At 42.8% G+C, this 15,832-nt stretch overlaps 3 protein-coding genes across 14 annotated transcripts in view; 1 reads left to right on the plus strand and 2 right to left on the minus strand.

Annotated features, from left to right (window-relative positions):
* LOC116695696 (uncharacterized) overlaps positions 1-7,063 on the minus strand; it is a 27,262-nt gene extending 20,199 nt beyond the window's left edge. Inside the window, exon 1 of the mRNA XM_032526138.1 lies at positions 6,876-7,063. Within this exon, the coding sequence (XP_032382029.1) occupies positions 6,876-6,912 (37 nt within the window). The 5' untranslated portion in view covers positions 6,913-7,063. The remainder of the gene's footprint in view (positions 1-6,875) is intronic.
* Positions 1-11,295, plus strand: part of LOC116695867 (nocturnin) — a 15,829-nt gene extending 4,534 nt beyond the window's left edge. The window contains exons 1-6 of one of the 3 annotated variants that reach the window (XR_004333574.1): positions 4,861-5,123; positions 7,465-7,598; positions 7,687-7,861; positions 8,685-9,016; positions 9,105-9,838; positions 11,291-11,295. Coding sequence is in view for 2 of the 3 variants with exons in the window: in XM_032526391.1 (XP_032382282.1) it covers positions 5,111-5,123; positions 7,465-7,598; positions 7,687-7,861; positions 8,685-9,016; positions 9,105-9,623 (1,173 nt within the window). In the remaining variant the exon portion in view is untranslated. Of the gene's footprint in view, positions 1-484; positions 771-4,860; positions 5,124-7,464; positions 7,599-7,686; positions 7,862-8,684; positions 9,017-9,104; positions 10,898-11,290 lie in introns of those variants that run through there. The other 2 variants (XM_032526404.1, XM_032526391.1) reach the window with 2 other exon arrangements.
* A 1,666-nt stretch (positions 11,296-12,961) lies between these two features.
* The window catches only part of LOC116695805 (ETS-related transcription factor Elf-2), a 16,995-nt gene continuing 14,124 nt past the window's right edge, over positions 12,962-15,832 (minus strand). For 9 of the 10 annotated variants that reach the window (XM_032526322.1, XM_032526313.1, XM_032526278.1 and 6 more), the window contains 2 exons: positions 15,573-15,735; positions 12,962-14,885 (listed from right to left, as the gene is read on the minus strand). In XM_032526322.1, coding sequence (XP_032382213.1) covers positions 14,286-14,885; positions 15,573-15,735 — 763 coding nt within the window. In that variant the 3' untranslated portion in view covers positions 12,962-14,285. The remainder of the gene's footprint in view (positions 14,886-15,572; positions 15,736-15,832) is intronic. The other variant, XR_004333556.1, reaches the window with a different exon arrangement.

The raw sequence follows: 15,832 nt of genomic DNA on the forward strand, positions 1-15,832 counted from the left end.
ACTGCGTTGCAATGATTGGCTACAGAAGAGAAGCATCATGAAAGCTGTTTGACAGAGGCACCATCAGCCGAAACACTGTATATGGTTGTCTTTTTTTAGTCCCCTTAAATTATGTTAATGAAGAGACAATGCAGTTTATGTCTTCCTAATAATGAAAATGTGACCTGAAAGCCCTACCCTAAAATGTACAAGTTTCCTTTTTGTTTTTTGATACTTTGGTTCTTTGTCAATTGAGTTTTATTTTTAGTGTGGCAAACCATGCCACGACCATGCCAAAAGAAAATGGAAAATGTGAAAGAAAATGATTGATTGGCAAGTTTTAAGACACATTATTAGTAAAAAAAAAGTGACTTCAAACAATGTGAAGTCACTTCTTTTTTTAACTGCTTTCTGTTACATCAAACAGCTGCCATGTTCATTGTCGGTGTGTAAATATAATTGAACACCGGGGGAACAATGACTATCAACGTTTCTTTCTCTTCAGGTTGTCTGAAGCGTGACTCTCTGTCCCTGCGTGGCTCTGACCAGCAGGTGGCAGAGCAGACCGGCCTTCTCTCCAATGTGACCCTGCTCTGCAGCTCCACGGTCAAACAACCAGCCACTTCCCACTGAACAAAAACACACAGACGCATGCACACGGAGGTACATTTCCACTGTCTGTGTCACACACTACAGGGCCACTTAAAGACAGAGAAAGATATCTGAAAAACAAGGCAGCAGCTGCACAGGTGGAGCTGGAGGGAAATCAGCAGCTAATTCAACTAAAGAAGGTAAGTGTCCATATAAACATGAGAGAAACCTTCCTCGGAAGTGTGCCATGTGATCTGTCTATGACTGTCTATCGGTCTATGACTGCTCCACAATAACAGTATTGTCATGTTCTTTTGTGGAGGTTGTGTACCTTGCGTGTACCTTGTGGTACAGGTACACAACCTCCTCGGTAGAAGACAACAGTGCTTGTACACAGTTATCCATCAGTAAAGTTTGTTGTGTCGTGGAAACTGGTCCTGATGATTTCCATTTGTTATCTTCAATTGAAGGACACGTGCTGCTGTAAAGTTCAAAAAACCTCTAAGAAGATGTAAGAATCAGTTTAGTAGTAATGAGAAGTACTGCTTAGTTGGTGAGAACAGTACATTCTGAGAAAATAACTCCATCAAGGTTATGTTGGATTGGGCCATATATGTTTGAAAGAAAGCCTGCATTAAAAATGGGGGTTTACATGACAGGAAGGCCCCATTAAGGGATGCAGATGAGTTGCATTATAGGATCCAGTGACTTTAAAGTGTTAGCCATACTATGGACTTACTGTGTGCCCTGTGGTTCTCTTGGTAGCCTGAAGCTTGGACAGTTGTTTTCTCCTGTGGACTCTAGAGCCCGACCGATAAAGGATTTTTAAGGCTGATACTGATACGGATATTTGGTTATTTAAAAGTCCGATATTACGATATATTGGCCTATGTATATTTTACAAACCAATCCAGAAACGTCACAGAACATAAACAGATTTCCCTAACATTAGTTATTTGTAGTTATTTGTGAGTTCTCTCTAAAATAATATGATAATAATTTGTTTTATTGTCACAACAGAACAGAGGAACATCAGAATATATTAAAGTCCTGATAAATAAAACGCATAAATATAAAAACTTGAAACTTATATAGATAGAAGATAGATATGAAACTTAAAGTCCTTTGAACAAAAACATTAACAAAAAAATAATCAGTGTTGCCAACAGGGACACTGTAGAGCGTAGGCCTCAAAATGACTAAATCCGCCCCTGCGTCTTTCCTACACTTTTTCCCAACTTTATTCCAGAAGGCCCTCGGTGGATATTTAAGGGTAGATCTCTTTTGTTATATATCTTTGGTTTGTTGTTGTAGGCAGTGTTTTTGTTTGCATTTGAAACACTGATTGATATGTGATGATAACTATATTTCCAATGTAAGAATGACCGTGACACGTACTGTCATGTACTCTAGTGCCCAAACAAGACATTTAGTCTCAGAGGATCATGTTGGTGAGTGACATGCTGCATAGATGCTGCAAAAGAGGGAGAAATAAAATAGATCAGGGAATGGTTTGTGTTTGTATGGGTCATATTATATTCTTACTTTAAGTTCATTTTGTGAGTGCAAAGTATTACTTTTGCATTCAGAACATTTCTTTTCCCCTTTAATGTTGATACAAAACTGTCGATAAGTAATCTTCTTGATTTAACTGTATTTTTAGGCCTTTATTGTGACAGCTTAGCCATGAAAGGGACGAGAGAGGGGAAAGACATGAGGGAAAGTGCTGCAGGTCAGAATCAAACTTGCGGCCTCTGTGTCGAGGACTGCTCCTCTACATATGGGCACGTGCTCTACCACTAGGTACCACCACCCAGGCACCCAAGTGTATTTTTAAGTCTCTAGATTGACAGCAGACATGCCCTTTAAACGCATTTCAATCTGCTTGGAACATATACATTTCTTAATGGACACCACTGGCTAGCGCTGGACAATATGGAGAAAATCAAATATTTTTTGACCAAATACATCGATGTCAATATTGCACTCATATTGTAGGATTGACAATTAACCATAAAATATTAACACAGTGAGACTTTTGATAAATAATCACCAATACTGTGGATATAATGACTAAGTGGGTAAAGGCAAATATTAGAAGAGCTATAACAGTCTGGTAGATTCAGAAAAAGTATATCACTGTAATGCAGCCGTTAAAACCAGGAAACGACAACATTATGTCATATTTGCCATATTACAATATCCTTAATCTAACATGAAATTTAGCGCCATATATCGATGTTGCTATAAAATGGATATATTGCCCAGCCCTACCACTGACCATACATGCTACAGTAACATATGATATATCGCTGGATATAGCACAGTCACACCGTCTCAGCGAACTCGCATTGAAGTTTCTGGGACAATCTCAGCCAATGATGCCTAAAAATAAATGAATTAAAAAAAAAAAATTGTAAGAAATTGTATCAGCTTTGTGGCAAACACACACACACACAACCACAACCACATATTGTAATGATGCAATTGCCTTCAATGTGGAAATGTCAATATGCCACTGAAGGGTATAGTGACGCACGCAGAAACACCACTACAGTCAGTGATTCTGCTATAAGAGTTTGTCTAACACACACACACACACACACACACACACACACACACACACACACACACACACACAATCAATGAATGCTCATCAACTCTGTTTGGACATCAGTTGCTTGTGGATGTACCCCAAGCAACCTGTATTTTCTGTAAAAATCAGTCAGGCTCTTACTGCACCGTGCTATGTCATGACTTGTGGAAATGTTCGGAGACTAATGCATGGTCTGAGTGTTGCGTCCACAGACGTGAGTCACCGCTCCCAAATTGCCCAAGCGTTTATTTAGGTCTTTATCACGGCGCTGTGTGCTCGTCTGTGTGCGTTGGCACACTGACGTCAACACAGTGGAAAACGAAAGCGTTTGCTCCTCGACTCTTTTCTGTTGGATTAAGGGATCCAGACAGAGAGGAATAATACGGCTCTGCCTCGCCTCATAAAACATCCAAATTATTTTGATCACAGCCAGAGTGTTGTTTATATTCATATATGAACAGGTGGAGGCGTCACAGAAGCCTCTGCAGAATGCTGACTGTTTGCTGCAGCTTACACCTTTTGGATTCAGCATGTTGACGGGAGCACGGAACAAAGGCTAGAGTTTTTTTTTTAATTCACATTAAAAAACTTACTTTTCACACAAATCAGAATTTTACATCCTTAGGTCAAAACAAATACATTCAGATAGGACGTGGGCGGAAATCCCTCACTGTTGAATTGATCACAACCTGTAGACTTGCGTAGTTTTGACTATATTACAGGTGTAATGATTATCATGTTAGCATGCTAACATTTGCTAGTTAGCCCTAAACACAAAGTACAGCTGAGGCGGATGGGAATGCCATTCGTTTAGTAGGTATTGGGCTATAAAACAACATGTGGGACAAATTGAAGTTTTTGGTGCGTCCATGGCTTGGTTGGCGCGGGTTTTACTCCGACCTTCGGCCCTGCGTATGGTTCCCTCTCTCTCCCTCCCCTGCCATGTCTTCATCAGTCCTGTGAAAATAAAGGCGTAAAAATGTCCCACAAAAGAATCCATTAAAAAAATATATATATATTTAAATATAAAAAATATATTTCATGAAAAAAAAGATTAGAGTGAAAAACACCTGAAAACTATATACAGTATATAATTATGTGTTGCAGAAATGTATTTTCTTAAATCTCGTGACCGCCTCACATTTATGCAACAGAGCACAGGGTGGGAGCTGCTGCTTCATACTGTAGTTATAATGACTCAGTGAAAAATTAGAAATCCAGCCCAGAATATTAATAAATTTAGTTTGGAAAAATACAATGTACATGGAAAACAACACTGAAGACTGAAGTAACATTATTGACAGTAAATTGTGATAAAATGACCTGGGTGCTGTTGTAACATTCAAACTGCGGAAGTTATTATTACAACACACACACACACACACACATTCTCCCTTCTGACCCTGATTTTCCTGTGTGTGTATTTGTCAGTGTGACTCTGGTATTATGATTTTGTTGGCGTGACAATCTCTGTACAGTCTGTACAATTTATGAATCAGTAATTTATCTGACTGCCCTACACTCAATCTCATGTGTGTGAGACTGTGAGAGAGCAGTGGTTGGATCTCTCTCTCTCTCTCTCTCTCTCTCTCTCTCTCTCTCTCTCTCTCTCTCTCTCTCTCTCTCTCTCTCTCTCTCTCTCTCTCTCATGACCTGTAATACTCCATATGGCGTGGTGACGTCTTTACTTCCCAATCTCTCTCCCTCCCTCCCTGAGGCTTTATAGGCAGCGGTGGGCAGCAAGAGGTCCAATTTCTGCTTTCACATTGACAAAAACACATCTGTCACTGTTTCCTGTTGCAGTGAAAACACACTGTGCTCAGCCAGGAAGCCTAAATCAGCTGACAGTAACGTACGGTATCTGTTAGAGTGACCGCAGCGTTAAAGAAGAAGGCGTTAAGGACAATTCACTCAAGCGTAGAGTGGACGTATCCGTGGACAGTGATGGACACTATAGGTAAGAGGCGGCTGTCGTTTATTTTACTGTGGAGGATGTAAAATAACTTCTACACATACATGACTAGTGTTGTTTTGAATGAACAAAACTCAGAGGGACGGTGAGGTTTTGTATATGTGATGGTGCTGTGGGGCAGAGAGCCTGGATTGATTCAGCATATTCAGTCTGGCTGGTGCTGACATGTTTATGGATATACATGTACCCACATACTTATAACCATTAATGTCACAAAGAGTACAAAGGTGTGTTAATGTGTGTCTATGGGGACCAGGGGTTGTTTTACACGTGGAAAGGAGTGGTAGCTGGCTCTTGTCTCACCCACACAGAACTGGATAGATCCTGAACATCTGTGGTCAAACAGTATCTGATCTCTCCTTTTAAAGTCATACACAGTAGTTCTGGTCTAGAAGAGCCCAGGAGAATTCAACACAATTTGTTTGACAGAGCAAAGGTCAGTCTTCCCCTCAGATTTGCACAATACAAATTGTGGCATACTATTACTCCGTACTAACTAATGCAAAGCATTTAGTTGCCTGAAATACATCTGCTTTTAAAAAAAAATGTAAACACAAACCTTTACTAGATAACATCACTGTTTTTGTAATGCTCTTGCTTATAATGGTGAGCAAGCCTGATGCATCTTGGCAAACTGCCAGGCAATTTGACCCTCTTTGGTTGGACCTGCTGCGCTTCCAAATTCTCACAAACAATCAGCCGCCATGTCAATAAATACTCATGGAGTCATAAACTACGCAGACAGATGGTGTGCGCGTGCATGCGCGTGTGTGTGTGTGCGTGCATGTGTCCTCTGCAAACTTTAACCTACAATTTAAAAATGAAAGTTGCCTCCCTTTAGTGCAGTTCTAATAAAAAAGACAGTATGAGAATAGTATTATTAGAATAGAATTGAACAACATTAGCAGCATTCATGCCGTTTAAAACCGCTTTGATCATTATTAATATTTATATCAAACGACGTGTAACGTAAAAGCCGTCGCCCGTGGTGACAAACCCACATAGAATTATAACCCTGCTCAGCAGTTCCTCTCTGCCGTATGCAGCGTTTTAGCCTCTTTCAGCGTGTTTAGTGTTTTGGGGAATGCAACTTTAATATTTTGGTTCACTCTCATGGCTCTCATCGACCTTGTTTCCAGATACAGCATGCAAAGACCCACTGTGCGACTGGATGAGCAGACAGACAGTTAATAACTAGCTGGGGAATGCAGTGGAGCATGTAGCAACTAAAGAGCCAGCGATTTTCCTCATGAGTCTGTGGAGACCAAAACAGAGCAAAAACAAAGTGAATTTAGGACTTACATTCATCTGGTAGCCAGACAAACAATTCAGAATGTGTATGTAAGCAACTGTTTGCTAACAAGCTTTCTAACACAACTATATACATTTAAACCCGTAATAATTTGTGACGTATATACGTCGCATTTGCGTGTTTAAATTTTTTGCTCACAGAACCACAGTACTGGAGATAGATTAAAGATCAAGGTAGTGTGTGACAATGTGGAAAACAATTTCCAAACTGGGAATACTAGATTGAGTGTGGCAGACTGCTGGGAATCATCAGCCTTATTTTTAGGTTGCATTAATAACCCAGTTCACATGTGAGTGAACTGATGCTGAAGGGGGACAACACAAAAAAGGAAGCTGAGCTGCAACCATGAAGCAGGAACACTTTAGCCATGGTGTGAATTTAAAAAGCAGGGATTTGTCACAGTTAGGCTGCTCCAGATGACTCACCCTCTGAGACAGTCGGGCGCTCGCTCCCTCGTCTCATGATGTGTGAGCTGAAAGTCAACAAACATTACTTAGAAAACAGCGAGGTGTCAGAATCAGAATACTTTACTGATCCCTGCAGGGAAATTGGTTAGTTACAGTTGCTCACAGTCAAATTCAAGATAAAATAAGAGTAAGAAAAGAGCGAGTCAATATGTGTATAAAGTAAGTAGAAGTAAAATGAGATTAGGTTAAAAAGTAAGATTAGGTTAAAAAGATTGTTTTTAAATACATGGCTTGTACAAATGCTATTGTAGTGCAGCACGAACATAAATAAAGTACAGTGTCAAAATAAATACAGTACGAACATAAATAAGTACAGTGTGTGTGTGTGTGTGTGTGTATGTATATATATATATATATATATATATATATATATATATATATATATATATAAAATTCCTGGCCATTCATTTACAGTTGTGTCCGTTGTAAAAAAAATAAAAAAATCAAACTCCACAGATGTGGAATTAGAATTCTAAATATGCATACTGTTTTATTTTTCCTCCATCCTCACACACCTCGCTGTCTTTTGTCCTTTTCTTCCAATCAGTGTGTCCGATGGGTGGAGGCGCCACCCGGCTGTACAGCGCCCTGACTCAGACCCGCAGCAGCTCTCCTCTCCCCCTCCCCCTCCCCCTGTCCCAGCAGCCTGACAACACAAACCTGGATCCAGCTTCCTGCCAGGTGACCCCTCCCTCTCCACTGTCAGATTCGTGGAGTACTCTGCCTCGCTAAGTGAAATGATTGGCTAAGTGTCATGTCTGTCTTACAGCAGCAGAAGGGGTCCCCTGCATGTCCCCCCGATCCAGCGGAGCTGCTTCGACAGTGTGAAGAGGCCCTGGGTGACCGACCACATCGCCTCCACAGGAAGTTCACTCACCTCAACCATGGAGACAGCGCCCCCAGCAGCCCCATCAGGCTGATGCAGTGGAACATCCTGGCCCAAGGTAGACTGCTTTTAGTCCCTCTGACATCACATCACGCTGGATCGTAGGCTCGGATACATCTAAGGACACGTTAGCTTCAAAAACAGAGATATTAAAAAGTGTTTTACATGTGGCAGATCCAGTAAGATAGGATGCCACAGGTGATTTTACTGTTTAAAATAGTCTTTGTAGTCACAGTAGGCAGCTTATTCAGAGCCAAATCTCTGATAAACACACTGTGAATCTACCTTGCCGGCGCCAAACCGCGCACACAGCACAGGGCTTTGAAAAACTAGCAAGATAACAACTATCTTGCTAACACAAACTCTGGAGCATTGTTCAGCTAGTCAAGGTTAACTCTATGCTAGTCTATATCGACGACAGCCGCCGGTAGTTCCGCCGGATGTTCTTCCCTTTCCGTTTTCTGTGAGTTAAAAATCTAAACTTTACACTAGGGGTGGGCGGAAAAAATCGATACAGCATCGCATCGCGATATTTTCTGGGGCAATACTCTATTGAAACACAGGCGCCAAGTATCAATCTATTATTATATATGTGTTGGTCAGCTGCTCGACAATCCCATTTTGCAGCAATAAAATTAAAGTGAAATGAACAAACATCATTTGAAATTGGGAATAAATAAATAAATTGGAATGTACCACAGAAAATTGCAATATGTTTAAAATCACAATAATATCGTGACATAAGTATCGTGATGATATTGTATCGTGATGATATTGTATCGCGATGATATCGTATCGTGATGATATTGTATCGCGATGCGACTAGCAATGCGAGACTAACTCTATGCTGAAGTCAGGTCTCCCTTTCTTCTGTCCCTCAGCCCTGGGCGAGGGACTTGACAGTTTTGTCCAGTGTCCTCCGGAGGCCCTCAGCTGGTCCCGTAGGAAGTACCTCATCCTAGAGGAGATCCTCACCTACCGACCTCATATCCTGTGTCTGCAGGAAGTCGACCACTACTATGACACCCTTCAGCCGGTTCTGGCAGGCCTGGGTTACAGCAGCAACTTCTGCCCTAAACCCTGGTCGCCGTGCCTGGACGTGGAGGGCAACAACGGCCCCGACGGCTGCGCGCTGTTCTTCGATCAGTCGCGGTACGAGTTCCTGGACAGCGTGAGCATACGCCTCTCTGCCATAAGGATTCCAACCAATCAGGTGGGAACAATGTGTGGAAGGCCACACTTGGACACTTAAAAAGCTACTCACCGTAAGCCCCTTCTAACACTCTGCTCTCTTGCCACAGGTTGCCGTGGTGACAATGCTGCGTTGCCGGAGCACAGGGAGATGCGTGTGCGTGGCCGTGACCCACCTGAAGGCTCGTTCTGGCTGGGAGTGGCTCCGCAGCGCCCAGGGCTCCGACCTGCTGCGACACGTCCAGAACGTGGTCCAGAAACAAGCCGCTGATCCGGCGGGTGTCCCCAGCTCTGACATTCCTCTGCTCATATGTGGAGATTTCAACGCAATCCCGACTGAGGAGGTGTACCGACGTTTCGCCGCGTCGCCTCTCGGTTTGGACTCTGCCTATAAGAAACTCAGTCACAACGGTTTGACTGAGCCGGCGTACACGACATGGAAAATTCGGCCTACAGGGGAATGCTGCTCCACTCTGGACTACATCTGGTACAGTCAGCACACACTGAGAGTGGACGCCGTTTTGGACATGCCCACTGAGGAACAGATTGGGCCAAACAGGCTTCCGTCCTTCAGCTATCCATCTGACCATCTCTCTCTGGTGTGTGACTTCAGCTTTAAGGAGACGTGAGAAGGAAACGATGAACACACACACACATACACGGGAAGGGATGCAGTCGAGTTGGCTTCAGTCAACAGTAAGCCGCGCTGATGGGACACCATGCGGGAGTGACGGGGGTGGGGAGTGGACACAGGACAGAGAAACTAGAGTGGGACGTTGGTTACTGTGCGTGGATTGAAAAGTCAGATAATTTATGACGCTGAATGGCAGTCTACCTCCCCACTGTGCGAGTGTTTCTGCACCAGGTTAATCATCTGCACACAAACTGAAAGTGCGCAGTGAAAAATTAATGTTTTAATTATTTATATATATATATATATATATATATATTATACACACAGACACACATAAGTAAATGTTGTAGGGATCGACTGATACAGGTTTGTCAAGGTCAATACCGGAACAGATATGCATTTACAGTGAAAAGGAAAAGCTTTACATCCAAATTAAGATTTTGGATTGTGTGGCCAGGTTGGCTCAGTGGTAGAGCAGGCGCACATGTACTGAGAGGTTTATTCCTCAATGCAGTGGTCCAGGGTTGGAATCCAACCTGTGACCATTTCCTGCATGTCTTCCCCCTTTCTCACCTAACTGGCCTGTCAAATATTAAAGGCAGAAAAGCCCCAAAAAATAATCTTAAAAGATTTTGGACTGTTATATACTCCGACACAAAACTTTGTTTAGCTGCTTTACGCAAATGATTTAGAAACTTTCAACATAATACCCAGTAACAGAGAGTCAGACAGTGTTGGGGGGGGGGGGACATGAAGTCCGACTCAGTGGTGAGAGAAACCGGAGCAGAGGGACAGACACAGAGCCAAACACTTTTTAACGAAATAACTTTATTGGTTATCAGGCAGATAAACAATGACAGGTAATCTCATCCGATCGGTCTATCCCTAAATGTTGTGCTTCACACTGCCAATGTACTACAGAGGGACAGAGAATAAAGTATTTTACCTGTGCACGAGTTGTTTATTTTTAACAACTGCAGCTTTGGCAGTAGAGTACAGTGTGGATTTACTATTTAGTCTCTGTGACCACGCGCTCGTTGCTTTGCTACGTATGGGCTGCTGAGGGAAACGAAGGGGTCCTTGCTGAATCATCGAGTGGTTTCTAGCGATCCAAAGTGTTCTGGTTTTACTTGTACAGGGTATAGAAGTCATTGTAAATGTGTCTCTGGTGCTTACAGCGTTACTGCAGTGTGTCCATGAAGAAACAATGTCCCGGTGGAATAATCCCCAGAACTCCCTGTTAACAAAAGTAGTCCAGATTAAAAACAAAAACCTGCTAACAACATGCTCCTCACTGTTCAGTTTCCAAAAGCATGTTCTGTTCAGTCCAACTAAATTCCATTGACTCATGATGTATGTTTGGTAATGTGGGCGCCTAAGGAGTAAAAAAATCAAACTGTGTTAACGCCATGCTTCTACACTGTTGTCAGGAGTTACACCCCCAACACCAGGATCCTTTCAGCTACAGCTCACATGTTTGCTTCAGTGCTAAATGTAATCAGCTGATGTCTGAACAATGGGATCAACCATCAAGGCTGCTCCGATTGATCGCTTACTGATCGTTATCGGCCGATAAAGGCTTTAAATAGTTTGATCGGGGGGGGTCTCCATAAAGGCCGATCAGATGACGTACTACTCTTGCGAGTTTAAGTACACTTTAAGTTTGTGTAAATTAACAAAGACAGGTTTTTCGGGAATTTATTTCAAAACAAGGCTTATTTGTTAAGCTCTAAGCTGTGTTTCTAACGGAGGAAGTGGAAAGTTGAACGTTTCCAGTCCAAAGTAAACAGTTGAAAATTCACAATACATTATTTTTTTATGTTAATACATATACACTGTTAAGACTTAAAATGAATATCTGATACGATAAATAGAAGGCTTCAAACAGACCCGGTGATCAGGATCAGCCAACACCGCTTCCAGCGATCGGTGATCGGCCCCAAAAATCCTGATCGGTGCACCCTTAACACGATCAAATCAGGGACAGAGTCAGCTGGTATGATCAACGTGCAACCACAGGTACAGGGTGAGAACATGGAGCAATCGTGTTCATCATAATGTCACAGTTAAAGTTTCGTCATGGTAACTGGACATGCTGCAGTCTCGAGATTCTGCACGGGAAAGTCACCGATGCCACAATCTCGTGAACACAGCCGTGCTGAGAAGTCCAGAGAGGTGTGTGGAGCTGATAGTCGTGATTAGCTTTTTGGCAACTCATTGGCAATGGCTGAAATATAACGGACGGTCATTAATATGAAAAAGTTACGCACTAAAAGTTATGAGACAATCGACATGTATGTGCTCAACTTACCGTAGAAGTGATTTAAATGTGGCGCAAAACTAGATTTTCAAAGGCTACTTTAGACTTTGAAGATTTTGCATTTGCACTCATTTTAATTAGGGCTGGGCATCGTTATGATTTTAACAATTCTCATTCACATTCCCATTCTTCCTTTTGATTCCGGTGCTTAGCGATTCTTGATTTGGGTTCTTTGAGGGCTGGAGGTGAAACGGGTCACGTTCGGATTTCACAGATAAGAGGAAGATTGTTAAACTTAAAATAAGGCCACACAGAGCGCCGCTTAATAGCGTTTTCCCATTACATGGTACCTGCTCGACTCTACTTTTTTTTGGTTTTTCATTTTGAAAACAAGTCCCTGGTTCCTGCTAACAGGTACTGTTTGTAGTACTGCCTCAGCGGAGGTTCCAAGCGAGCTGAGGCGATACCAGAAGGTGAGGTGAAAAACTGCAGACTGCTGATTGGTCGGAGAGAATCTTCACTAATCCCTGGGTCATCATTTCAAGTGGCGGTCCTAAATCTGCATAGGAAAAAGGAGGACGGGGCCCCGTGGCCGAGATGAGCAGGTACGATGAACGCCATGGCTGCAACACAAGCACCTGGAAATACGGCGGTCGCTATGGAAACCAAAACCTACGTGTGTTAAATTTGGAACCGATGATCGGATTCCAGACAATTCGAATAAAGCAACGATTCCGTTGGAATCTTAACAGAACTAGGCATCGTTAAATAGAACTAGTCATTGGTTCTGAGCATCTTTTCAGCCACAGCACGCCTGGATACCCCCCCCCCCCATTTATCTTGTTCTACCTTATCAAACAATAAGTAAGACGCGGTGAATAACCAGAAACAGTCTGCACTCAGCCAGCTTTGACACATTGGACAAATGTGACTGCTACTTCAAAAATGTGGCTACTGCCAATCAGATTTGGTGTTATGTCGTAAGTAACCTCCAAATCTAGACCACGCATGTCAGAATTGTTGATATTTACTCCATCACATTCACAAGCTGGCCCAATGCAGTAAAATAACAGTCAGGTTTCAAATGTCTTTTTATATTCAGTAAAATCTACTTTAATACACTTTGAAACAAGAGTACAAGAAAATAGAATATACTTCAAATGTTGAATATACAAACAGTTCAGTCTGAACACAAACATCTCTCTCCATCTTTCCTCTTTAGACAAAAATATTGAAATGTAGGGGGCAGGGCCAAAAAGGCAGTCAAAGAAAATGTATGCCGGCAAATTGACCTTTCTGTTTTAAGTAAAGGGACCTGGGATCTATAGTGGTTTGATATTTTTCGCAGCCATATTGCATAAACTTAGGATTTTCATTGCTCACGTGGCAGCATGCGTCGGCTCTGAGTCACATGTCTTTGCATTTCCATGTAGGGTTGGGAAAAGAGCAAGCACTTGTCAAAAAAGAAACCGCCAAGACCCTTAAGTCAAATAAGTCTGAAATTCAGACAAAACACACGGCAAAGCAGCCTGGCCACTGATCAAACACACGTTGCCGTTTCAATCTGTATGAGCGTTTAAAACCCGATAGTGAAAAAGGAACTAATATTACAAATATTAGTTCTACTAGTTTCAATAATACTGTGCTTGGTACAAGGTATCAAAACACAAAAACAAATTTCAGCTTACTGTTCAGACAATACAGAAAGTCAAAATTAAAAAACTAAGGCTGTCCTGTTAACTTTAGCACTGTAAACTGTATATAGTACAGATATATATATATATGTATATAAATATGTACATACATGACCATTGTCTGTCTGATATTGTTCCTTCTGAGAGCTTCTTGCAGCTCCACTTTCTTTCTTTAGCACTCACATAGCACCAGCCACACTTGATCTGCACAGTGATAGAAGTAAAAAAAAAAAAGAAAAGATGAATAATAAATCGCTGGTTTTCGCATAATCTGTAGAGCCAAGATTATGGTCTCAAACAAAAATAAGCTTCATTATTTATTTTTGATAGTTTGGTTAGTTATAATTATTAGCCTCATTTTGTAGTGTTTCAGCTTCTTTTTATTGTTTCCCCCCCCCGCCCCTCTCCATTGAGAAGCCATTCATTGTAGTGAACAAGGTTGGTCCCTTTACCTTTCCCAACAAGTCCCCTTTAAGGTCTCTGTGTTTTCCTGTGTCGCGTACAGTACAGTCTGATCTCCGTCCACGCCAGCGGATCCGGCGTGGATCGGTAACGTTCTGGGAAGGGGGAAGATGTGAAGACAGGTTCAGGACTAAAAAAACAGGCCTTTAAGAGTCTTTTAAAGTCTCACAGACTGCTGCTTCTTACAAGAGTAAAAACGACGTCAGCCATGGACTAACTAACCCGCTGAAATGTGTGCGTTTCAACACTCGGGCTCTACGTCAGGCGTTTGCAGTTTGATAACCACCTCAGCGTCCACGGCGTCCGATTGGATGCTTGGGACAGTTTTGGGGTTCCCCTGGTTCTTCTGGACGGCCATTGTCACCGGCAACTGCACGGTTTGGAGCTGGACGCCTGCGGACTTCAGCTTCTCCATAGTGACTCCCCCGGCTGCGGGCGCTCCGATCACGAGCTCCGAACCGTTGACCACAACGGAATTGATGATCCGGGGGTGTGACGCCATCGTGTGATTGGCCGTTGATACCGTTACTACCCCCGCCCCGCTGCCCGGCTGCGACACCACTAGAGTCTGCTGTTGCGTGGGCACGCTGAGTCTCATCACTTGCGTTCCCGGGGCGACGTTGACAGGAGCGAGGGCCCGGACCGTCAGGGGGCTCCCGAGGAGGCTGATGCCTGGCGGGGAGCCCCCGACGCCGGGCTTGTTGGAGCCCGCGGAGGTCTGGAGGTGACACTGGGCCAACTGGTGGGCCGGGATTGTGATGATCTTGGCCAGCTGGACGGTGATCTTGTCTCCGTTCTCGGCTGTGGCCGGGATCATGGTGGGGATGGTCTGGATCACAACCTCCAAAACACAAACACAACCAACAATAACGCATGGAAACACTCTCCTTGATTGATCTGTACGGAAAGAAACTCTGCAGGGTTTGACAACTTAAATTTAAGAATAATTTAAGACCCGTTTCATACTGTAATATTGTTTCTGTTTATAGTGTGTGTGTGTGTGTGTGTGTGTATATTGTTGTTTTTATGTTGTGAGCAATTCGATCCAAAGCTAAATTCCTCGTATTGTATGTGTCCTCATACCTGGCAATTAGAGCTGAGGCTGATGCTAGGGCTGCACGATGTTAGAAAAAAACCTCTTTGTGATTACTTTGACTGATATTGCGATTGCGATATGATACACGATATTGATGGGACTGATCATTTTTGTATAATTATTCTCATTTTCATTGAAAAATATTAAAAAAATAAAAATAAGATTGCAGTGCAATTTGTTTTCTTTAGTCTGTAGGATAGGATTTGTAGGCCGATGTCTCTGCAGCATCCTAATACTTAAAAAGCAGTATAACAATAATTCTAATTAAATAAATGCGACATGGACCTGGATAAGCATAAGAAAATGGATGGATGAATTCTTAAAAATTAAGTCTTTGCTAAAACAGACACTGGTGCATTATGGGATGTGCTGCAGGAGTGACCTGCAGCTACCCTGCTGTGTCAGTGGATCAGTTTCCACATGTACACACACCTTCTGTTGTGAGTTGGCGTTCCCGGCAGAAGAGTTGGTGAGGAGGGTGGTGTGGCCGGTGGCCCCCGTCGTCCCCGTGGGCTGCTGCACAGCAACAGTGGAGATTTTCTGACCCAGTGAGGTTGTCATGACAACAGGCACCTGCATTGCCACCCGCACCGTCCTGTAGATGAGACGGCAAGACAGCACAGAGTCAAAAGTCAATACTTACTGTTGGGTGAAAGATGTGGCCACTTGCATTAGCGCTGCTGATATGAGAC

This window comes from Etheostoma spectabile, chromosome 2, assembly GCF_008692095.1.
Source record: "Etheostoma spectabile isolate EspeVRDwgs_2016 chromosome 2, UIUC_Espe_1.0, whole genome shotgun sequence".
Lineage (NCBI taxonomy): Eukaryota > Metazoa > Chordata > Actinopteri > Perciformes > Percidae > Etheostoma > Etheostoma spectabile.